This window comes from Mobula birostris, chromosome 1 (genome assembly GCF_030028105.1).
Source record: "Mobula birostris isolate sMobBir1 chromosome 1, sMobBir1.hap1, whole genome shotgun sequence".
NCBI classification, from domain to species: Eukaryota; Metazoa; Chordata; class Chondrichthyes; order Myliobatiformes; family Myliobatidae; genus Mobula; species Mobula birostris.
Window position 1 is genome coordinate 209379466 of NC_092370.1, and position 24114 is coordinate 209403579.

The following is a 24114-nucleotide window of genomic DNA, read 5'->3' on the forward strand; positions in this document are numbered from 1 at the left end:
AACGTAGGCAACAGTGGGGCTTTGCTTCCAGATGAGCTCAATGCCTCTTGTGCTCACTTTGACTGTCAAAACATGGAGAGACCTTCACGCACTCCCATAGTCCCCAGTGATCCTGTGATTTCAGTCTCTGAGGCTGACATGTGAGCAGCCTTCAGGGGGGTGAACCCATGAAAGGCATCACTTCGGCAGTCTGAGGTACTCACCTGCTTCAAGCAGACTTCAATTACACCAGTGCCTCAGAAGAACATGGTAACCTGCTTCAATGGCTATCATCCAGTAGCACTTACATCTACAGAGATGAAATATTTTGAGAGGTTGGTAATGAAACACATCAACTCCTGCCTGAGAAGTGACTTGGATCCAATCCAATTTGCCTAACAGGTCTACAGCAGATCCCATCTCAGTGGCTCTTCATTCAGCCCTGGAACATCTGGACAGCAAAGATGCCTCTATCAGGATGCCTTTATTGACTACTGTTCAGCATTCAATACCATCATCCCTTCAAAACTAATCAATAGGCTTCAAGAGCTTGGCATCAAAATTCTCCTTGTGACATTGGATCCTCAGTTTTGTCACTTGCAGACCCTAGTCAGTTCAGATTAGTAACAATATCTCCTCCATTAGCACAGCTGCACCACAGGGCTGAGTGCTTAGCCCCCGCTCTACTCACTTTACATTTATGACTGTGTGGCTAAGCACAGCATCAATGCCACATTCAAGTTTGTTGACGACACCACCGTCATAGACTGAATCAAAGATGGTGACAAATCAGCATATAGGACAGAGATTGAAAATCTAGCTGATGGGTGCCATAACAACAACCTCTTACTCAATATCATCAAGGCCAAGGGGATGATTTTTGTCTTTAGGAGGAAGAAACCAGAATTCTATGAGCCAGTCCTCATTGGGGGATCAGAGGTGGAGAGAGTCAGCAACTTTAAATTCCTTACTGTTATTATTTCAGAGAATCTGTCCTGAGCCCAACATGTAAGCGCAATTGCGAAGAAAGCACAGCAGCAGGCTTGGCAGGACATCTAAAACCTTGACGAACTTCTAGAACTGTGCAGTGCAGAGTATAGTGATTGGCTGCATTCATAGCCTGGTATGGAAACACCAGTGCCCCTTGAACAGAAAATTGTACACAAAAATTGGTGAATACAATCCAGTCCATCACATGTAAAGCCCTCCCCACCACTGAGCTCATCTGTACGGGTATGGAGCATTGTCACAGAAAAGCAGCATACATCATTGGGGACCCCCATCACCCAGGACAAGCACTCTTCTCAATGCTGCCATCAGGAAAAAGGTACAGGAGATTCAGGACTCATACCATCAGGTTCAGGAACAGTTATTACCCCTCAGCCATCAGGGTCTTGAACCAGAGGGTATAACTTCACTCAACTTCACCTGCACCATTACTGAAATGTTCCCTCAACCTATGGACTCACTTTCAAGGACTCTTCATCTCATGTTCTCAATATTTATTTACTAATATTATTATTTGTTTCTTTTTGTATTTGAACAGTTTGTCTTTTGCACACTGACTGAAAATCTAAGTCAGTGCAATCTTCCATTGATTCTATGATGGTTATTATTATGGATTTATTTCAGTATGCCCGCAAGAAAATTAACCTCAGTGTTGTATACCGTGACATATAGATACTTTGATAGTAAAATTACTTTAAGCTTTAGATTTCAAAAAAAATTGGGGAAGTTTGTGAATTTCAAATTATTATTCTAATTAGATTAGCAATGATGATAGGATCTGAAAATTTATCAGAAAAATCAGCAAAAAAATTAGACACCAAGACCAAATTATTGGCCAGGGTCGAGAATTGGAGGAATTCACACCTACAATATATGTCAATTCTAGCCAGTTTTTTTTTTCCCTTTTCGTGCGTGTGTGTGATTTCAACAAAATCTGTTGCTATTTTGGTCCCTTCCCTCCGTCGCACGTTCTTTCTCATTTGTTGGTGGCAACCCGTGTTTGCTTGTTGCAGGTATTTGGTTTTCGCTGGCTAATGACAAAATCCTAAACCCTTGCATTTCCTCCTCTGGTGCTATAAAATGAGAGCTGCAATTTCTTCCTGCAGCAGGTAATATCACCACTCCCTGCTCCCGCACTGTTTCTCAGCATTAACCAGAACTGCTGTCCGTGATGATGTTGTGCATGCGTCCCACTCCTCCTCCTCCTTTGCAGCAGAAGCCCCTGCCTGTGTCTCTCAGTTAGGGCCGTCCCTACCTCTGGGTTCCAGTCCTGCAGACGGAAGTGTGGAGTGCTCACTCTCAGATTGGAGGAGGGCGAATTTAATATGGCAACACAGCAGCCCGCGGAACGTGAGCCGCTGCCAGAGCCCGGGCGACGTCAGATTTGGCCAAGCAAATGATGTCAGGAAAAGCCTAGGAAGAGGAAGCAGGGAAGAGGGCAGCCGAGTAATTAAAACAAAGGACACAAAAAGCGCAATGCATTCAAGAGAGAGATAGGGCCAGCAAGTGAAATTAAATTGTTTTGGTAGTGATTGCAGCCAGCAGTGCAATTCCTTGGAAAGGAGCGAGCGGGTGCGCGCTGCGGGAACTGTCGGCGGGGCGGGCGAGGGTGCGCGCGGGGAGGCGCGCGGCGGGAGCTGACAGCTGGGCTGTGTAAACACTGAGGAGACACCGAGCCGCTGGCAACACCGTGGCAACCGGCCCCTACCGCTGCTTGGGTGGACACATTCACATACCACACGCACACACCCTGCACAGAGACACAGAATACTCTTCTGGAAATGAGGTAAGATTTAATGGCATCACACACACACAAAATCCCGTATGGATGATCCCTATTGCAATGCCAATACAAAAATAACGAACGGCAGTGAGTGTTCGAAGAGGGCTCCCGCTGAGAGGAGGCTTTTCAAATGGTGGGTGTCCAGTGTGTGTGTGATGGTCTGTGTGCTCCCCTCCGCTCGAGTGTTTGCTTGTTGGCTGGCGGCTGCCGCTTTGCACAGTAGCCGCTGCCGTTTGTAGCCCCGGTTGATCAGTGCTGCAGATGCAGCTGTCTCAGCTCGGCATCCACACACTCTACAGATGTTTTCAGATCATCCGAGTTAGCGTTCATTGCTATTGCAGCAGCGTGCTCTCTCCAAACTACACACAGCCTTTACGAGTAATGCGGCCAGTGACCTAGTAACATATCTTTACATTTAACGTGACTGGAAATGACATGGGAAACAAATGGATGCCCTTGTAGGGATTGTTTATTTAATTGTTCACTTTAATCAAGTTGTAAACTGGATGCGGTTTGCAGCAAGCGGTTAACCAATGGGTTGGCTACGGGAAGGAATGACACTACAGAATGTTGGTTTTGCAAAGGAGAAGCCAGGCAGTAACACCGATGTAGCACACAGTTGAGGGCATTGCTGTCTTAGTTAATATTTTAAAGAAATGAGTTGGAATACTGTATTGAAATTGGTTCATAGCGAACAAGTGAAGCAAGGTTCCTATTGTTAGTGGATTGATCTACGGATCTTCCGTTGCAGACTGGCAAAGCCAATCTGGCATAAGAACCATCTGCTAGTAAACGGCCCTGTATTAAGAATATTCAGAAAATGAGAAAACTAAAAAATGCTCTTTATGTACAAAGTAAAAAAAAAGTTCTTTTTCCTTTCTGGAGAGTCTGTTTAATTAAACTTGTTAATATCAAGGATTAGTTTAACTGTGGAAAGGTAGGAAATAGTTGAACTTGTTAACTGTGTTGCTGGAAAACTTGTGTACCTTATAGAAAAACACTTTATAGGAATTTCCCTTGTCAGATTATTTAGAAATTTGTTTTAGTAGAAAAAAGACTAGGAAACTAAAGCGCTATGTTATAAGTAGTTTTGAACAGTACACATGGATGTGTTGCACTTACGGCATCAAAATTATGAAAGGCAATTTACATTTCAAATATACTCTCATTCTTACTCTGGGTAATGTCAAAGGCATAAAATACCCATTTGCTGACATTTAGCAATGATATAAAAACATTTTTATAATAATGCAAGACTTTTTTAAAAAAACATTAACCCATAATAAAGTCAATTTTCTATGATGACCATTGGTCAGGTGGTCATATCTGACACAGGTTTTGAGCTGATAATCATGGAATTTAAACCTTATTCTTAGTCTCCAAAAGTCTATGGCTAAGGAGAGGTTTTCAGGTACTTCAGAGGTGATAGGAAGACTCTTTTTTCAGAATATCTAAATTTCTGGGGATCAGAGGCAAAAGAGAATTCATGGAGATTTGGAGAGAAACAGCTGGGCTAATATGGTGAATGGTAAAAGTTACAATAAAACTGGATAAATAGATGTAGAGCAAATTGGGTAATGTAATTCAAATGTAGTAGAGGGAAATTAACAGCAGTGGAGATACTGGAATTTGGAAGTGAAGAAACTAGTGGGCAGGGTAAAGACAGAATGTGAAGTGTAATAGTCAAGCCATATGTAGTACAAGTGGAGAGGAAGAGAGCGTTTAGCCTCACTGTTTCTTGGCTCAAATATGGTATATTGGGTTTAGTTTCAGAGATTATGGCTGGTTCTTGTATTGCATCCAATTGCTATCCTTACAGCAGGCTAGACTTCACATATCAGCAGACTGTTTAATAGTGATGACATCACTGCTATAGCTAAAAGTGTCCTCACCTGACATAGTGCACATGGACCTATTCCAGTGAGCATCACTGGATAGTGGGTAGTTGTTAGTAGGAGAAATCTTAGCTGATGATTTTGTTTTATTTTTGTATTCACTGTTGCCCTAGCTGAATTCAGCTAACTTAACACAAGCGGGAGACTGAATGCAATACCTTCCTGTTCTGCATGATTCAAGTAGGTATGGAGTCAATGTGTTCACCCACTATCTGATACGTTGGGAATACACAGAATGTAATTTCAAATTAAGCTTGTTTTGAATCATAATTTGTTCTTTGTGTATTACTTTATTTTAAATGCTTGCTTTTATTTGTTCAAATACATGAAAAACTCATATATTTGTACTCATACAACCATGCAATTTTGCATTACCACTTTTAACTTGTATAATTTAGTTAACTTTCTCTGCCATGCCCTAAGATGGCAAACTGATATTTTGTTTGCAGGCCTATGCCAGTGCTGCTCTGTAACTCCTAATTAGGAAGTGCATGCAAGTGTTGAAGTTTCATGGAATTTACCATGGGGGAATTATGAATCCATCTCCTGCCATGCCAACATTGGGGCATTACCTAAACTCTTTAAAGGACAAATGCTCAATGAATGTCTTGTGATAGTTTTGAATGGCTTAAAAATACACCCGTGCATTAATTAGAAAGAGGCACATGTAGTTGCTGTCCCAAACTGAACAACTGTCTTTTCACTGCTTCCTTGAAAAATTTAAAAGACTCTTTTATTCTTGGTACCTGCTTCTCAGTATTCACTTTCCATTGTTAGTTTAAAAAAACAGAAATTGAAAGCAATAAATCCCCAATGATAAATTGCATATGCTAAATCTCCAAAATGGCATTTCCAGGTCAAGTTTCAGTAATCTGAAAGAGCTAGTCTTTATAGAGTGAACTTACTGTAACTGTTAATTTAATATGTTTTAAACACAGGGCAATAGAAGAACAAGTATCACCTACACTGTTTAATAGTTTACAGAATTGTATCGATTTTATCTTTTATTGCCAGTAATATTTCATGTATTAAGAAAGCAAAATATGATTTTAGCAAGTTATTTATATATTTCATTGCCTCTGTGGACTTAACCAGAACCAATGGTTAAGATTCAGGCCCAAAATCTATGTATTGTCTGTTAACACAGAAGTCTCAAGTCTAAAGTTGGATTATGTTGCAAAATTGTAGTTGAGAACACATTTTTAGGTATGATGATGAGAGATTGTTTCATAGTTAAAAGCCAGACTACAAAGTACCTAAGGTTGGAACAATAATATGAAAATTATTAGATTGACTTTTATAAATGCTTCAGAAGTTATTTGTAACTTGCAAAAGTAAATACATTAGAGGTTAAGCTTTAGAATGATCAAACATGTTGGTTAGCATTGCAAAACTCCCTCACTGTAGCATTTTTGCTGGATTTGATCATTTTGATCCAGTGAGTTTTGGAATTGTGCAGATTATCATTTATTTGGATTAAACGGACCAAATTAAGTTTTAATGTCCTAAAAGAAAGAGTGAAATGTGTGAAAGCTGTAGTACTTTCAGAACTTCATCCTGTCCCAACACACTTTTCATCAGTGAAGTATTTTTGAACTGCTGGAATTGTTAATATTGTGAATGTGACCACCAATTTACATATAACAAATACCCAATAAGCAGGAAAATCCTAATGACAAAATTCCCTACTGGTATAATTTTAAACAAGAAATGTAGAATTATGCTACAGATAATTCCACAGTTCTTCTTTGACATATACTATGGGAGTTCCGTATTGCTGAGAGAGCAGGGTATGCATCAGCCTCTGAATTGATGTTAAATCTACCATGTTATACCAGTAAGAAAATTTTGTTTCAGTGTTTAAAGAAAAATATTTTAACACAATTTCCTCATTGTATACATTCCTTGGTGATTTATTCCATCGTATTAAATTGCTAAAGAGTTCATGTGATCTCAGTTCATGTGATTTCATTAATTTGATGAGGATTTATTCAGTATGACTGTGATGAAGTAAAATACAGAGCCTCAAAGCAGGCAATATTTTCACATTTAAAGTAAAAAATATGCCTACTTTGCAGAATGGTACGGTGTTCAGAGCATATTGGTGCTTGTTTGAAATCACATTGTGATTCTCAGTGAATGGAAGTGGGCGCTGAAATTTTATGTGTACCTTGGGATAATTTCTACTCTCATGTGCTGACAAGATTCTGATGCAGCAAAATGCTAGATGCACATTTTAGCATATCTTGCTTGTAATTATGTGGCAGCATGAAGCACTTCATTATGCCACCAAAAGACAGTACTTTCAATACAATGACATGTTATATACACCCACACCAAGGCACTAAAAATAAATAGAATTTAATTCTTCTTTAAAGGATATTTTTACATGGATGCAGTGGTTTTAAATGTAAGATCCAATTAATAAGCTGGTGAATTGGAGCTGATGTCTGGATTATGAATTGATGTTCTTGAACTTGTGTAACTTAGTAGTAATTTTTTTCATACAAAATTGATTACTGTGAAAGTTTTACACATGTTGATACTTGAGTCATTGTGTCAACACCTTGGCATTTAGGTATTGCAAACTCATCCAGTTGCGATTTTTTTGTCTTTGACAGAATATTGTTATTTATTTTAAAGTATCTTTTAGCTGTATTTATGATCCACGTAGTTAGACTCATAGTCATGGGAAAGTACACCACAGACACAGGCCTTTTGGCACATTTAGTCCATGCCTAACCATTTAAACAGCCTATTCCCATCGACCTGCATGGGCACCATCACCCTCCATATCCTGACCATCGCCCTCCATATCCCAACCATCCATGTACCTATCCAAACTTGCCTTAAGCATTGAAATCGAAATTGCATCCAGCCCACCATTTGCACTGGCGGCTTGTTCCACACTCTTGAGTGAAGAAGTTTTCCCTAATGTTCCCCTTAAACTTTTCACCTTTCACCCTTAACCCATGACCTCTAGTTCTAATCTCACCCATGCTCAGTGGAAAAAGCCTGCCTGCATTTGCCCTATCTATACCCCTCATAATTTTATATACCTTTATCAAATCTCCCCTCAATCCTCTACTTTCCAAGGAATAAGGTCTTAACCTAAAAGGACTTAAAATTTATCACTGGACTATATAGAACTTAGATAGTTGAAGTTATGTATAATGCAAAATTAAAATTAATGTGTGTTATTAAGATAGGCTTTCAGAATCCAGTAGGTCCAACCAGAGGTTTTTCACCTTGTTAGATATGCAAATAGTCCATGTATGTAAAGGAGAGGAACATTCTCAAAATGACAGCAAAATAAAAAGACCTTTTGGACACATGCACTCAAACAAACTGTATTCATATGAAGCACCTTGCCTTTTCAACCATAGAACAATCAAACTCTGTAAACCAACCATGAACTGATGAACAAAGCATTCCAAAAATGGAGCAGGCTTTGACAAATGGCAAAGTAGCGATATGTTTATCTGATTCAACACCATAAAAGGAACAACGTCAGAATATCAAAAGGCTGTAAAAGTTTGTAGAACATGGCTTTAAATGGAAATGCCTATGTTCACCTCAGCAATGCATTATTTTCTTTAACCAAAGAAAAACCTAGCGTACACTTTACTTGTCATTTTATTGTTGCTCTAAGCTATTTGATAACTTACAGTCGGGTGCTGTATTTATATCATTACAACATAGCTCAATATAATACAATGACTACAATGGAACATGGTGAATGCACTGGATGTTATCTTCCAAAATTTTATGAATTCTTGAATAGCTCCCGCAAGTAACAAATGTAACTCCACTTTTTAACAAAGGAGGAACAGAAGAAAATATATAGCTATAGCCTGAGATCAGTAATAGGGAAAATGTGGCAATCTATTAAGTGGTAATGGAGCACTTGGAAAATGATGACACTGGACAACAAAGATTTTACTCCTTGAATACTTTTGTATGTATCTTGTGGAGTCTTGGCTGCTGATCATGAAAATCACCATGAAGTTCTTCTATCATGCACCATTTTTAAAAAATCACCTATATTTGTTATTCCAATTCATAATTCAAGTCAGAATAACTGATGTCAAGATTAAGGAAGGCAGTTTTTGTCAGTCTACAAATCAAACAGGTCATCACAGACAGGCAATTTGAACAATCTCTCGTGGGACTGGAAAAAATCACATGGTAGGCATTCAGGGATGTTGTTGAAAAATTTCTTGGCAACTACCAAGCATCAAACTGTGAGCGGCTGGCTGACAACATGCTTCAGGCATTCAAACCTATAATGTGCAACAGGTCACTAAAGATGCATTTTCTGCATTCCCATTTCAACTTCTTCCCTGCAAATCTTGGCACTGTCAGTAACAAGCACGGTGAAAGGTTTCACCAACACGTTGTGGTCATGGAGAAACCGTATCAGGGCAACTGGAATCCATCAATGCAGACTGATTATTGTTGGACACCTAAGCGAGAAGCCTCAGAAGCTGAGTACAAATGAAAATCATCAACAAAACATTTTAGCTTAGTTGAACTATTGCAAAGTGTCAGCACTGTTATGCAATTTAATGCGTTATATTCAATGAAAGTTAATTTCTTGTTTCTCCAAGTTCCTACATGATACAAATACTCTGAAATTATATTTGTGTTCAGCTTCAAGTGGTCTATCATAAACAAAAAGTAATTCTGAGGAAGCAACACTTTAAAAAAAAATTGTTGTCTGGTGTAATAGGCTAAGGCAGTTAACATGGAATTATGAAATTGTGTTTGATAAATTTGTTGATGTGCCAATTTCATTCATTTCGAAGACTTTCACTAAGGTGCCACCACATGTTTATCAAACAAAATTGTATTGCATGGTATAGAATATTGAACATAGAACAGTACAGTGCAGTACAGGCCCTTTGGCCCACAATGACGTGCTGGCCTTTTAACCTACTCCTTGATCAATTTAAACCTTCCTTCTGAACACAGCCCATAACCCTCCATTTTGTTTCATCCATGTGCTTATCTAAGAGTCTCTTCAATGTTCCTAATGTATCAACCTCTTATACCACCACTGGTAGCACATTCCTGGCACTTGCTACTCTCTGTGGGTAAAAAAAAAAGAAACTACCTCTAGCATCTCCTCTAAACATTGGTCCACTCACCTTAAAAGGATGTTCTGTGGTATTACCCATTGCTTCTCTTGCAAAAAGATGCTATGTGTCCAATCTATCAATGCCTCTTATAATCTTATATACCTTGTTCAAAATCGCCTCTCATCCTGCTTTGATCCAAAGAGAAAAGCCCTAACTGGCTCAACCTTTCCTCATAAAAGATATTCTCAAATCCAGGTAGCATCTTGGTAAATCACCTCTGTACCCTCTCTAATGCTTCTGCCTCTTTCCTATAATGAAGTGACCAGAACTGAGCACAATATTCAAATTGTGGTCTAACCAGAGTTTTATAGAGCTGTAATATTACCTCATGGCACTTGAGCTCATTCCCCCGATTATTGAAGGACATCACACTATACAGTCTGTCTTCTTACCCACCCTATCAACTTGCATGATAGCTTTGTCGGATCTATGGACTTGGACCCCAAGATTCGTCTGTTCCTCCACACTGCTAAGAATTCTGCCATTAACCATGTATTTTGCCTTGAAATTCAACCTTCCACAGTGAATCACTTCATACTTTTCCGGATTATACTGCATCTGCCACTTCTCAGCTCAGCTCTGCATCCTGTCAATGTCCCATTGTAACCTATGATGAACTTCTATACTCTCCACAGCACCATCAATCTTCATGTAACTTGCAAACCTACTAACCCACCCTTCCACTTCCTCATCCAGGTTATTTATAAATATCACAAAAAGAAAGGGTCCCAGTGCAGATCCCTACAAAGTACCACTGGTCACTGACCTCCAGGCAGAGGGGTTGGGGATTTGGGGTCCAATGTTCTTGTTGGTGTTTTTCTGTGCGGGCAACCTGTTAGTTTTTGTATATGAGAGAGGGAGTTGGGGGTTTGATGTTATTGTCACTGCTTTTTTTGTGACGGAGGGGATTGGGGATTTGGGGTTCGATGTTTCAGCTGCCGTTTTTGTGTAGGCAATCTATTAGCTTTTGTGTGAAGGAGAGGGTGGAGGAAGAATTTGGGGTTTGAGAGTTTTGTTTCTTTTTCCTTTTTGTGCTGGGAGGGGGTTGATGTCTTTTTGCTATGGATGTCTAGAGAAGACGAATATCAGAGTTGCACTGTACATGAGTACTTGGACAATAAAATGAACCTTTGAACCTTTTCAATATGCTCCTTCAAATAAACCCCTCTGCCTTGGGCAGACTAGCCAGTTCTGAATCCATGCAGCCAAGTTGCCATAGATTCCACACCTCATGACTTTTTGGATAAGCCTTCCATGGGAAACCTTGTCAAACACTTTACTAAAATCTATATGCACCATATCCACAGCTCTTATCTTCAGCAATTTCTTTTGTCACCTCCATAGAAACCATAGAAACTACAGCACAGAAACAGGCCTTTTGGCCCTTCTTGGCTGTGCCAAACCATTTTCTGCCTAGTCCCACTGACCTGCACACGGACCATATCCCTCCATACACCTGCCATCCATGTATCTGTCCAATTTATTCTTAAATGTTAAAAAAGAACCCGCATTTACCACCTGGTCTGGCAGCTCATTCCATACTCCCACCACTCTCTGTATGAAGAAGTCTCCTTGAAAAAGTCACTCAGGCTCATGAGAATGCAACCTGCCTCTCACAAACTCATGTTGTCTATACCAAATAAGAATATACTTCTCCAAATACTCATAGGTCCTGTCCTAAGAATCCTTTCTATTAGTTTACCCATGACTGACATAAGAATCACTGGTCTGTAATTCCTAGCATTACAACTATTACCCTGCTTGAACGAAGTGTATATAGTGTAACAACGTTCACCATTGCAGATTTGAGATAACATGCCAATGTGGAAAATGGAGATAAAGAGAACACATGGATGCTGTGAGCAATGGGGTGATATCGGCACTAGTCCAAGGGCCTGAACTGTTCACAATTTGTATCAATATTTTGGATGAGGAAATCATGTAAATATCAGTATTTTCTGATAACCCACACCACCGCTGACCATAGTATCTATTATGAGGAGGGTCCAGAAGCCAGGGGGAGATTGACTGGCAAAGAGCATAGGTAAGGAAGTAGCGAATGGATCTAATGTAGAAGTATGTGTGGCCGTTTACTATTAAGAAAATAGAACTGGTGAAATTTTTATGTAGTGAAATTGAAGGTTGGTGGTATTCAAAGGCACATCTTAGTATCAGAATCAGGTTTAATATCACCGGCATATGTCGTAAAATTTGTTAATTTTATGTCAGCAGCACAATAAAATACATGATAAATGAATACAGTGTAGAGAAAAAGACCTGAGTTACAGTATGTCTTCAGGCTTCTGTACCTCCTTCCTAACGGTATCAATGAGAAGAGAGCATGTCCTGGGTGGTGGGGATCCTTAATGATGAATGCCACCTTCTTAAGGCATCGTCCTTGAAGATGTCTTGGTTACTATGGAGGCTAGTACCCAAGATGGTGCTGACTAATTTTACAAGTTTCTACAACTTACTTGGATCTTGTGCAGTAGCCCCTCGCCCCCCGGCTCCATACCTGATGCTGATGCAGCCAGTCAGAATTCCCTCTGTGGTACATTTGTAGAAGTTTTTGAGTGTTTAGTTGACAAACCAAATCTCCTCAAACTCCTGATGAAATATAGCTGTTGTCTTGCTTTCTTTGTATCTGCATCAATATGTTGTGTCCAGCTTAGGTCCTCAGAGATATTGACACCCAGATCCTTGAGATTGCTCACTCTCTCTACTTCTGAACCCTCTATAAGAATTGGTTTGCATTCCCTCATCTTACCCTTCCTGAAGTCCACAATCAGCTCTTTGGTCTTACTGACGTTGAGTGCATGGTTGTTGCTGCAGCACCACTCAACTAACTGGTATGTCTCACTCCTGTACGCCCTCTCTTCACCATCTGAGATCCTGTCAACAATGGTTGTATTGTCATAATTTATAGATGACATTTGAGCTTTGCCTAGCTACACTGTCATGGGTGTAGAGAGTGTGTCAAGCAGTGGGCTAAGAGCACATCCCCGTGGTGTGCCAGTGTTGACTGTCAGCAAGATAGAAATGTTATTTCTAATCCACACAGATTATGGTTTTACAGTTAGGAGGTCGAGCATCCAGTTGCAGAGGGAGGTATAGAGGCCTAGGTTTTGTAGCTTTCTGATCAGGACTGTAGGAATGATGGTGATAGGTGCTGAGCTATAGTCAGTAAACAGCATTCTGAAATAGGTATTTATATTGTCCAGGTGACCCAAGGCCGTGTGGTGAGCCATTGAGATCGCGTCTGCTGTAGACCTATTGTGGCGATAGACAAATTGCAGTGGGTCCAGTTCCTTCCCAAGACAGGTGTTGGTTCTAGCCATGACCAACCTCTCAAAGCATTTCATCACTGTAGATATGAGTGCTACGCTGCTCTTCCTGGGCACTGGTATAATTGTTGCTGAGAACTACTGACAGTAGCAATGAGAGATTGAAGATGTCTTTGAATACCCCTGCCAGTTGGTTGACACCAGTTTCCAGAGCCTTGCCAGGTACTCCACCAGGTTCTGCTGCCTTGTGAGGGCTTACCCTCTTGAAAGGCAACTTGACATTGTCCTCCGAGACAGAAATCACAAGGTCACCGGATGCTGCAAGGATCCTCATAGCTGTGGTTTTATTTTCCCTTTCAAAGGAAGCATAAAAGGCATTGAGCGCGTCTGGTACTGAAGCATCTCTGCCATTCAAGATGTTGGGTTTTGCTTGGTTGGAAGTAATGGCCTGCAAACCCTGCCAAAGTTAACGTGCATTCGATATTGCCTCCAACCACTCTGGGAATTGTTTCTTGGCTCTTGAAATAGCCCTCTGCATGTCATACCTGGTTTTCTTATACAGACCTGATCCTTGTAAAACCTCACTGAACATTAGTATGTAGCTTCAGCAAGCAATCAAGAAGATGGATGGTATGTAAGAGGATTTTGAGTATGAGTAGGGATGCTTGCTACAATTTTATAGAACTCTAATGAGACCATATCCTGAATATTACATGCGGGTCTGATCTTCTACCCAAGGAAGAATATACCTTTGATATTGAAAGTGCAGCAAATATTCACCACATTGATTTCAAGGCTTTTAGAATTGTTATATAATGAAAGATTAAGCAGATTAGCCCTACTTTGTCTCGAGTCCTGAAGAATGTGAGTAGGTATCAATGATGGATACAGAATTTACATAGCATTTGATAGGGCAGAGATGGAGTTGATGTTTCAACTGCCTGTGGGGTCAAGGGCCAGAGTCACAGTCTCAAAGTAAGTGTCTGCCCATTCAATGCTGAACTGAAAAGAAATATCTTCACTGTGAAGATACGGAATCTTTGGAATTCTTTACTCAGGTGCTGAATATATCCGGGACAGAGATCAATAGGTATTCAGATATCAAGGGAAGCAAGGATTTTTATAGGGTTAATATGGGAAAGTGGTGCTGAGGTTAAAGCTCAATTGTTGTCTTATTGAGTAATGAGCATACACAAGCAGATAAATCGCATCCTTCTGCTTCTATTTCTGATGTTCTTACATTATTAGAACCAAGGTGAGGAATTTGGTCGTAGCTGGAACTGGTGAGGGAGTGATCTCATTTCTTCAGCACTTAATAGAACATAGAAGATAGAATAGTACAGCACAGTACGGGCCCTTCAGCCCACAATGTTGTGCCGACCCTCAAACCCTGCCTCCCATATAAGCCCCCACCTTAAGTTCCTCCATATACCTGTCTAGTAGTCTCTTAAACTTCACTAGTATATCTGCTTCCACCACTGACTCAGGCAGTACATTCCATGCACCAACCACTCTCTGAGTAAAAAACCTTCCCCTAATATCCCCCTTGAACTTCCTACCCCTTACCTTAAAGCCATGTCCTCTTGTATTGAGCAGTGGTGCCCTGGGGAAGAGGCGCTGGCTATCCGCTCTATCTATTCCTCTTATTATCTTGTACACCGCTATCATGTCTCCTCTCATCCTCCTTCCCTCCAAAGAGTAAAGTCCTAGCTCCCTTAATCTCTGATCATAATGCATACTCTCTAAACCAGGCAGCATCCTGGTAAATCTCCTCTGTACCCTTTCCAATGCTTCCACATCCTTCCTATAGTGAGGCGACCAGAACTGGACATAGTACTCCAAGTTTGGCCTAACCAGAGTTTTATAGAGCTGCATCATTACATCGTGACTCTTAAACTTTATCCCTCGACTTATGAAAGCTAACACCCCATAAGCTTTCTTAACTACCCTATCCATCCATGAGGCAACTTTCAGGGATCTGTGGACATTTACCCCAAGATCCCTCTGCTCCTCCACACTACCAAGTATCCTGCCATTTACTTTGTACTTTGTCTTGGAGTTTGTCCTTCCAAAGGGTACCACCTCACACTTCTCTGGGTTGAACTCCATCTGCCACTTCTCAGCCCACTTCTGCATCCTGTCAATGTCTCTCTGCAACCTTTGACAATCCTCTACACTATCTACAACATCACCAACCTTTGTGTCGTCTGCAAACTTGCCAACCCACTCTTCTACCCCCGCATCCAGGTCGTTAATAAAAATCACGAAAAGTAGAGGTCCCAGAACAGATCCTTGTGGGACACCACTAGTCACAATCCTCCAACCTGAATGTACCCCCTCCACCACGACCCTCTGCCTTCTGCAGGCAAGTCAATTCTGAATCCACCTGGCCAAACTTCCCTGGATCCCATGCCTTCTGACTTTCTGAATAAGCCTACCATGTGGAACTTTGTCAAATGCCTTACTAAAATCCATATAGATCACATCCACTGCACTACCCTCATCTATATGCCTGGTCACCTCCTTAAAGAACTCAGGCTTGTTAGACATAATCTGCCCTTCACAAAGCCATGCTGACTGTCCCTGATCAGACCATGATTCTCTAAATGCCCAGAGATCCTATCTCTAAGAATCTTTTCCAGCAGCTTTCCCACCACAGACATAGGGCTCACTGGTCTATAATTACCCGGACTATCCCTACTACCTTTTTTGAACAAGGGGACAACATTCACCTCCCTCCAATCCTCCGGTACCATTCCCCGTTGGACAACGAGGACATAAAGATCCCAGCCAGAGGCTCAGCAATCTCTTCCCTCGCCTCGTGGAGCAGCCTGGGGAATATTCCGTCAGGCCCTGGGGACTTATCTGTCCTAATGTATTTTAACAACTCCAACACCTCCTCCCCCTTAATATCAACATGCTCCAGAAAATCAACCTCACTCATATTGTCCTCACCATCGTCAAGTTCCCTCTCATTGGTGAATACCAAAGAGAAGTATTCATTGAGGACCTCTCTCACTTCCACAGCCTCCAGGCACATCTTCCCACCTTTATCTCTAATCAGTCCTACCTTCACTCCTGTCATCCTTTTTTTCTTCACATAATTGAAGAATGCCTTGGGGTTTTCCTTTACCCTACTTGCCAAGGCCTCATGCCCCCTTCTTGCTCTTCTCAGCCTCTTCTTAAGCTTCTTTCTTGCTTCCCTATATTCCTCAATAGACCCATCTGATCCCTGCTTCCTGAACCTCATGTATGCTGCCTTTTTCCACCTCACTTGTCACCCATGGTTCCTTCACCCTACCATTCTTTATCTTCCTCACCGGGACAAATTTATCCCTAACACCCTGCAAGAGATCTCTAAACATCGACCACATGTCCATAGTACATTTCCCTGCAAAAGCATCATCCCAATTCACACCCGCAAGTTCTAGCCTTAAAGCCTCATAATTTGCCCATCCCCAATTAAAAATTTTTCTGTCCTCTCTGATTCTATCCTTTTCCATGATAATGTTAAAGACCAGGGAGCGGTGGTCACTGTCCCCCAGATGCTCACCCACTGAGAGATCTGTGACCTGACCCGGTTCATTACCTAGTACTAGATCTAGTATGGCATTCCCCCTAGTCGGCCTGTCCACATACTGTGAACGGTAATGGAATGGAATTGTAACTTTATCAATTCGTCCCACGTATGACAAATTAAAGAAACTGACAAGGAAAAATAATCTGTACTTTGAGTTGGTATTGAGAATTTTAAACATAGAGAAGTGAATATAAAAAACAATGACAATTGTACTAGCATCTAGTATTTTTATAAGTAGGTAGTCATCAAGTGTGAATAAAATTTATCCCAGGGTCCTACAAGAAGCAAGGAAAACCTCAAGAAAAAAAAGTGGATCATCATTCAATCCACTTTTGCAATGGCCTTGATGCTGGAGATGAAAGGAAAGGCATGTCTAACTGAAGTGAATTTTTTTTTTTTGAGAAGGTAATGAGTGTTAATGAAAATTTGACATTTAATGTGCCCTTCATGGATTGTAGCAAGGCACATTATATAATTGCTTGCCTTTATTGGCCAAGCCTTAAAACAAGAGTGCAGAGGAAATGTCAGTACTATATAAAGCACTTAGGTCACAGCTAGAGCTACTTTGGTGGTCTCTTAGGTCATCAACAATTTGTTTTCACTTGAGTTTTACGAGCGCCAAGGTAGCTTTATCTGTGCAGGAGGGGCAAAATCTTGACAGATGCATGATAAGACGTAGTTTATTGGTTTGAGTCGCTGAATGTTTTTTCCAGTCTTTGGGCTTGTGTTTTGCTTACCTCATCAGAGAAACTTGAAGTGCTTGGTGCTTTTCTGAATACTTATTACCATGCTTTAGTGCTGGATGTTAGCCCGAGGCAGGATGTTGATATTACTTTGCTTATCTTCCCCACAGACTTGAAGATTATTTTACTGATAGGATTTGTAGTAATTCAGCAGTGCCAATTATATATTGTTTAGAACTTCATAGTCATATTATATAAGAGGGTCAGGATCATTGCTGCTTGGTAGACTATGGGGTTAGTGTTATATTTGAGATCGTAGTTTTCAAATATTGTTTTCCATGAACAGCTGAAGACTGTGTTAGCATACTGAATGTTGAATCCAAGTCTCCCTATACTGAGGGATAGTTTCTGAGTTGTGAAATATCCTATAGGTTTTCCAGACTCTTGTTATGGATCTTGTAATATACACAGGATATCACCACTTGCAGGAAGAATGTGAAAGGTTGTAGAGGAGATGAGTTGATGAATTTAATTAGGGAATGTGGCTTTAAGTTGATTCTCAAAGAAATGGAGAAGAGTTGACTATTTTTTCCTCTTAAAGAGCAATAGCATTCTGGGATAACCTGTCTGAAATTCTGGTTGAATCAGAAACTCTCATCACATTTAAGATATACTTGGATGAGGATTTTAATCTAAGATGCTACTCAGGGTCCTGGCACTTACTGTATAGCTTGACTTCCTATTTTACATCTCATACCTGTCTGGATTAAGCTCCATCTGCCATTCTTCACTCCTATTTCTAAATAATCTATATTCATATATATCATTTTGTATCCTTCCCCACTATCACCAGTCTGCCAATTTTTTGTGTCATTTACAAATTTTCTCATCAGCCCACCTGCATTTCCATCAAAGCAACAGAGGTTTCAGCAGAACACAAATAGTCACAGACCTCTAGTCAGAATGATGCCCTCTGTGTTTGATGGCCAAGTCAATTTGCCAAGTCTCTGTATATCCCAGGTGTCTTCACCCAGTGCATTAGCTTACCATGAAGAACCTTGTCAAATGCTTTACTGAAGTCCATGCAAGTACCATCCACTGCCATACCCTCATCAGTCATCTTCTTCACCTCCTCAGAAATCTCACTCAGTCTTATAAGACCTGACCTTCCAGGCAGAAAGCCATGCTGACTAAACCAAGATGTTGGGTTGAATTGTTCTCCAATCTTGACAATTTACTTGAAAACATAAATAAAGTAGGTATGATGCAGGACCAGGTGATGTGCTGTAGCTGCATGATGTGGGAGCTGGTGGACCCCATTGTGGTCCTGGTGACCACATCTGCAGCAAATTTTGGCTGCTCGAGGAACTCAGGCTCAAAGTTGATGACATGGAATCTGAGCTTCAAACACTGTGGCACATCAGTGAGGGGGAGGGTTACCTGGATTCTCTGTTTCAGGAGGTGGTCACATCCATTAGATTAGCTGCCTCAAATTCGATTTGTGGTCAGGGACAAGAGGGTGTGACTGCGAGTGAGGCAGGTAGTGGGATCCAAGAGACAGTGCTGGAGGAGCCTCAGCCCTTGAGTTTGTCCAACAGGTCTGAGATTCTTGCTCCATGTATGAATGAAAGTGGTGGCTGTAGGAAGGATGAGCAACCTAACTGCGGCACAGCGGTCCGGAGAGCCATTCAAGAGGGGGGAGAGAAGAGAAATGTTGTGGTAATTAGAGATAGTATAGTCAGAGGAATAGACAGAGTTCTCTGTCGTGAGGATAGAGCATCCGGAAGGCTGTGTTGCCTGCTTGGTTCCTGGGTTCGGGACATCTTATCTGACCTGCAGAGGGATTTGAAATGGGAGGGGAAAGATCCAGTTGTTGTGGTCCATGTGGGTGCCACCGACGTAGGTTGAACAAGGAAAGAGGTTCTGCTGAGAGAATTTGAGCATCAAGGGACTAAGTTAAAAAGCAGAACCAAAAATGTGGTAATCTCTGGATTACTACCTGAGCCACGTGCAAGTTGTCAAAGGGTCAAGAAGATTAAAGAGTTAAATGCGTGGCTTAAGGATTGGTGTGGGAGAAGTAGGTTTGAATTCATGGGAAATTGGCACTAGTATTGGGGAAGGAGGGAGCTGTACCAATGGGATAGGCTCCACCTGAAATGTGATGGGACCTGGATCCTAGCAAATCGCATAACTTGGACTATGGATAGAGCTTTAAACTAAATAGTAGGGGGGTGGGTTCAACAGATTGGAGAATTATGGATAAATTAAAGGAGAAAAGCGTAGATAAAGATAAAGAAAAAGCAAAAGATAAAAAAAGAGAAAATTAAGAATGGAGTAAAGAAAAGTCAAGTGCAAAAGAGAAAAAGGTTACAAGATTCTAAAGGCACAGTGAGTGTAAGGGCCCTTTATCTGAATGCCTGTGGTATTCAGAATAAGGTCAGGGAACTTGTGGCACAAATCAGTACAAAGGGGTACATTCTAGTGGCCATTACAGAAATATGATTGCAGGGTGGAGAGAAGTGAGAATTAAATATCCAAGGATATCAGGTAATACGGAAGGATAGGCAGGAACATAAGGGTGGTGGTGTAGTGCTCTTAATTAAGGATCAGATCAGGTTGATAATGAAAAATGATATAAGATCTAAGAAGCAGAATGTTGATCCATCTAGGTAGAGGTTTAGGAATGGTAAAGGGGAAAAGTCATTGGTAGGAGTTGTCTATGGCCACCGAATAATAACATTACAGTGGCACAGGCAATAAACAGAGAAATATCTTAGGCATGTAAGAATGGAACAGCAATTACCATGGGGGACCTTAACTTGCACATAGGTGGGGTGAATCAAATTGGTCGAGGCAGTCCTGAGAAGGACTTCATAGATTGCATCCCATGATGGCTTTTATGAACAGCACGTTACTGAACCTACAAGGGAATATGCTATCGTAGATCTGATCCTGTGCAATGAGGCAGGTAAAATTAATGATCTTATAGTTAGGGTCCTCTTGGAAAGAGTGATCACAGTATGATTGAGTTTCTTATACAAATGGAGGGCACAGTAGTTCAATCTAAGACCAATGTATTATGCCTAAATAATGGAGACTACATTGGGATGGAGGAGAATTTGGCTAGTGTAGACTGGGAACACAAGCTATGTGGTGGGACAGCTGAGGAACAGTGGAAGACATTGAAAGAGACTTTTCATAGTGCTCAACAAAAGTTATTCCAGTTAAAAGCAAGGACAGTAAGGGTGGGGAGAGCCAGCCTTGGATAACTATGGAAATAAAGAAGGCATCAAACTAAAACCTTGTGCGTACAAAGTGCCAAGAGTAATGGGAAACTGGAAGATTGGGAATACTTTAAAAAGCAACAAAGGACCACTAAGCAAGCAATAAAGAAAGGGAAGCTAGATTACGAAAATAACTAGCACAAAATATAAAAATGGATAGTGAAAGTTTTTATAATTTTATAAAGTGGAGAAAGGTGGCTAAAGGTAACGTATGTCCCTTGGAGGATGAGAAGGGGGAATTGATATTGGGTAATGAGGAAATGGCCGAGGCTTTGAATTACTATTTTGTGTCTGTCTTCACGGTGGAGCGCACTTCTAACTTGCCAAAGAGATGCTATGGATGCGATGAGAGGTGAGGACCTTGATACAATAGCTATCACGAAAGAGGTAGTGCTGAGCAAACTTGAGAGCCTAAAAATAGATGAATCCCCTGGTTGGTCCTGATGGAAATGGTAGAAGTTATAGTAAAGGCTTTAGTGATAATTTACCAAAATTTTCTGGACTCAGGGCAGGTCCCAGCATATTAGAAGACGGCAAATGCCACACCACTGTTCAAAAAAGGTTGTAGGCAAAAGGCAGGTAACTATAGGCCAGTTGGTGTAACATCTGTAGTTGGGAAAATGCTTGAAGCTATCATTAAAGAAGAAATAGCGAGGCATCTGGAAAGAAATGGATCCATCAGGCAGATACAGCATGGATTCAGCAAAGGCAGGTTCTGTTCGACAAACCTACCGCAGTTCTTTGAGGGTATCACAAGCACAGTGGATAGGGGGGAACAGATTGACGTTATTTATTTGGATTTCCAGAGGCATTTGATAAGGTGCCACATAAAAGACATATCCATAAGATATGGATGCATAGAGTTGGGGGTGATGAATTGAGGATCGGTTAACTAATAGAAAGCAGAGAGTTGGGATACATGGGTGTTACTCTGGTTGTCAATCAGTGGTGAGTGGTGTGCCGCAGGGGCCGGTGCTGGTCCCACAGCTGTTCACGTTATACATTAACGATCTGGAAGGCAGGACCAAATATAATGTATCTAAGTTTGCTGATACTAATTTGAGTGAAAAAGCAAATTGTGCAGAAAATACGGAGAGTTTGCAGAGAGATATAGATAGGTTAGGTGAGTGGGCAAGGGTCTGGCAGATGGAATGCAATGTTGGTAAATGTGAGGTCATCCACTTTGGAAGGAAGAATGAAAGAGCAGATTATTATTTAAATGGTAAAAATTGCAGCATGCTGTTGTGCAGAGGGACTTGGGAGTGCTTCTGCATGAATCACAAAAGTTTGTTTTGCAGGTGCAGCAAGCAATCAGGAAGGCAAATGGGACACTGGCCTTTATTGCGAGAGGGATTGAATTTAAGAGCAGGGAGATTATGCTGCAACTGCACAGGATACTGGTGAGGCTGCACCTGGAGTGCTGCGAGCAGTTCTGGTCTCCTTACTTGAGGAAGGATATACTGGCTTCGGAGGCAGTGCAGAGGAAATTCACCAGGTTGATTCCAGAGATGAGGGGCTTAGACTATGAGGAGAGATTGAGTCACCTAGGACTGTACTCGCTGGAATTCAGAAGAATGAGAGGATATCTTATAGAACTATATAAAATTATGAAAGGGATAGATAAGATAGAGGAAGGAAAGTTGTTGCCAACTGATAGGTGAGACTAGAACTAGGGAACATAGCCTCAAGATTTGGGGGAGTAGATTTAGGTTGGAGATGAGAAGGAACTGCTTTTCCCAGAGTTGGTGAATCTGTGGAATTCTCTGCCCAATGAAGCAGTGAAGACTACCTCAGTAAATATATTTAAGACAAGATTAGATAAATTTTTGCATAGTAGAGGAAATAAGGGTTATGGAGGAAAGGCAAGTAGATGGAGACGAGTCCATGGCCAGATCAGCCATGATCTTATTGAATGGTGGAGCAGGCTCAACGGGCCAGATGGCCTACTCCTGCTCCTATTTCTTATTTTCTTATTCCATTTTATCCATCTTAATGTTCTTCAAAGAACCCAATAACTCCTTCTTGATATCAACATACTCTACAATATTAACTTATCCTTCTCTGATATCACTATCCCTCTATATCGTTCTCATTGATGATTATCAATGCCAGTGGGAATACAATGGAAATTGGTATCTATTCATATAAATAATTAATATAGTTATACTTGACAATGAATAACATTATGAAAATATGTTGTAAGATCTGTTTTGAGGATACATCTATGTAATATTCACAGAAATTTTCTGTGTATGTTGCATAGTTGTATCCTCAAAACTGCTATTAGGACAGTGGGGTACTTGTTCAAATGTATTTGGAAGTTTGCAAATATCTGAATATTATCAGAAAACTATATCTGTATCATTCTTTAACATTCAATCATATTTCAGTAATTACATGGGTATAATAATCAACACTTCTGTCAAACATTAAGAATTTTTAATGTAGAACTGATTGATTTCCATGGTCTCAATCTTTAATTGAGAGGAATAGCATATTCAGAACACATTTTGTTGCTCCCTGCAAATGAAGCACTGATGGATCACGTTGGAAAATGCTTAGGAATGAGTTGCACTACTGTATTACAAGTCAGTGAAGAGACCCAGGCCATAACATCTGGCTACACAATGATCATGTTTGGCAGCTATGTGCACAAAATTGATAGCAATGTTGTTATATGGTGTGTTTCCAGTGCAATAATGATTTGCTCATTTCTAAAATTGCTGGGAGTATACTGATGGTAGATCTTGACATTAGCGTGTCGCTCTTTTTATGCTAGTGGTGTTAAATTGGAGCTTAGCACTCCAGTTAATGCACTCTATCAATCCTTTACAGCTGAACTGCAGCAGGAAGGACTTCCACCATTATTTAAAATAGATCATCATACACCCACAAATTAGTTACAGATGGTACTGTTTCATGAAGATTCATGGATGGTGCTAATGTGTGCAACTGGACCCTGGACCCTAGATTTCCTCTCTTGCAGAACCCAGTTAACATGGATTGCCAACAATATCTCCTCCACATTCACCATCAGTATAGATGTACTGAAGGGCTATATGCTTATAACCCTGCTCAATTCACATTATACTTATAATTGTGTAGCTAAGTACAGTTCCAGTGCCCTATTTAAGTTTGCTGATGACACTACTGTCATTGGCCAAATCAAAGTTGGTGATGAATCAGCACATGGAAGGGAGGTTGAAAATTTGATTGAGTGGTACCACAACAATAACCTCTCACTCAATGTCAACAAAACCAAAGAGCTGATTATCAACCACAGGAGGAAGAAGGTGGAGGTCCATGAGCCAGTCGTCATTAGGGAAATAGAGGTGGGGAGGGTTAGTAGCTCTGCTGGAAGAGGAGATGTTTTCAACATTTCGTAACTGGCTATTTGTTGTTACATAACGGTTGTCTCTAATGCTATTTTCCCAGGGAACTCAGTGCTCTTCATTCTCTTTTGCCTGAATGTAAGGC

The 24114-nt window shown here is 40.8% G+C and overlaps 1 protein-coding gene across 1 annotated transcript in view; it reads left to right on the forward strand.

Moving 5' to 3' along the window:
• Positions 1 to 2626: 2626 nt before the first annotated feature.
• LOC140204092 (ena/VASP-like protein) overlaps positions 2627 to 24114 on the forward strand; it is a 246196-nt gene continuing 224708 nt past the window's right edge. The window contains exon 1 of the mRNA XM_072270448.1: positions 2627 to 2773. Coding sequence (XP_072126549.1) covers positions 2769 to 2773 — 5 coding nt within the window. The 5' untranslated portion in view covers positions 2627 to 2768. The remainder of the gene's footprint in view (positions 2774 to 24114) is intronic.